The following is a 1673-nucleotide window of genomic DNA, read 5'->3' as shown; positions in this document are numbered from 1 at the left end:
GGTACAGTCGCTTCCCCTACTTACGAACATTCGAGTTACGAACAACGGTACATACGAACATGTCTGCGCGTGTGTCGAAAAATTTTCGGAAAGAGATGCTGTAAGTTAGATTTTGTATTGCGCCCCTTTTTCCGAGTAGTGCTTCTTTCTGCTGCTAATACCGACGCTTGGCGCTGTGAGAGCTCACCCAGCATCCACCTTCCTCTGCCCAGTTCGTTACAGTGCGTAAGTGCGTGAACGTATCTCCAGTACGCAAAGAACTTTTTTCATTTTTATCATTAAATATCTCGTGCATCCACTATTCAATATGGTTGGTGAAAAGCGAAAGGCTTCTAGTGAGAGTGGTAGTGCAAAGAAGAGGCAAGCCATTTCATTTGAAACGAAAGTGGCAATAATAAAGAAGCTTGATACGGGTGAGAAAATGGTGAGCGTTGCACGGGCATACAACTTGAATCGTTCGACCGTCGGTACCATTTATAAACAGAAAGATCATATCATTTATGATGAAAAAAAGAAGAAAACTGTGCAATCGTCGTTAGATCGCTTCTTTCGGCCAGTTTCTAGTAAATCCTCCAAGGAAGATACTCATCAACCCTCATCTTCTTCTCCTCGACCCTCAACTTCTTCCTACATTGAAGTTACGGAGGAGAAAGTAACTTTTGAAGCCCATCCCAGCGACGACGAAGACCCTCTCATGATATAAAATCATCCTCTGCCTCCTCCTCCTCCTCCATCATCTCCTTAAGCATCGAGTACATCTTCCAAAAGTAAGTTAAATTTCATTTTATTTATCTTATTACGTACATGTTCATACTGTGTGTGTCTCTCTCTCTCTCTCTCTCTCTCTCTCTCTCTCTCTCTCTCTCTCTCTCTCTCTCTCTAACATACGTAGTACAGTACTGTACGTATTCTCTCCATTTTATTAAATGTTTTTTTCAGTACAAACCAATACAGGTTACTTATACAAGCCTTAAACATACTTATATAAACCTTCAATATACTTATATAGGCCTTAAACATAAATTATAATACAAAATATAGCACTGAAGCAACTTACGAACGAATTCACCCTACGAACGATCGTTCGGAACGTAACTCGTTCGTAAGGTTGGGAGCGTCTGTACTGACGTCACAGAGGAGGGTGGTGTTGGAGTCAACGAGGGGGAAGTCTTCCCAACGGAGGGACGTGCAGGATGTCCTACATGCTTTACATTCTGGATCCTGTCGTTAGGCTTCAGCCATGGCGTTGTAATCCAATCCCAGTTGAACGGCAGCCAACGTGTTTCTTGACAGGGCATCGGCAACAAGATTCATTTTCCCAGGGACGTATTGAAAGGTGCAATTGTATTCAGCCACGGCGGAGAGATGTCGGCGTTGCTGGGTGGACCGTGCATCAGACTGTCGAGTAAAGGAGTGCACCAGAGGCATATGGTCTGTGCGACTGACGAAGGGCGTACCTTCTAAGAAATGACGAAAGTGACGGACAGCCAAGTGCACCGCCAGCAATTCACGATCGAAGGTAGAATAGCCCGATTCCGCCTTGGACAGTTTTCTGCTGAAGAAGGCCAATGGGTGGGGCGAGCCGTTGACCACCTGCTCGAGTACTGCACCAATAGCGACGTCGCTGGCATCGGTGGAGAGAAGGAGAGGGGCATGTGGGATAGGAAAAGTGA

At 45.2% G+C, this 1673-nt stretch overlaps 1 protein-coding gene across 1 annotated transcript; it reads left to right on the top strand.

The window, feature by feature from the left end:
* The first annotated feature begins 307 nt into the window (after window positions 1-307).
* Window positions 308-703, top strand: LOC137646243 (putative CENPB DNA-binding domain-containing protein 1). Its single transcript, XM_068379364.1, has one exon. It carries the CDS (start codon window positions 308-310, stop codon window positions 701-703), a length of 396 nt encoding a protein of 131 aa, XP_068235465.1.
* The last annotated feature ends 970 nt before the right edge of the window (window positions 704-1673 follow it).

Source organism: Palaemon carinicauda, chromosome 9 (genome assembly GCF_036898095.1).
Source record: "Palaemon carinicauda isolate YSFRI2023 chromosome 9, ASM3689809v2, whole genome shotgun sequence".
NCBI lineage: Eukaryota > Metazoa > Arthropoda > Malacostraca > Decapoda > Palaemonidae > Palaemon > Palaemon carinicauda.
This window is presented reverse-complemented; position numbering and strand designations above follow the sequence as displayed.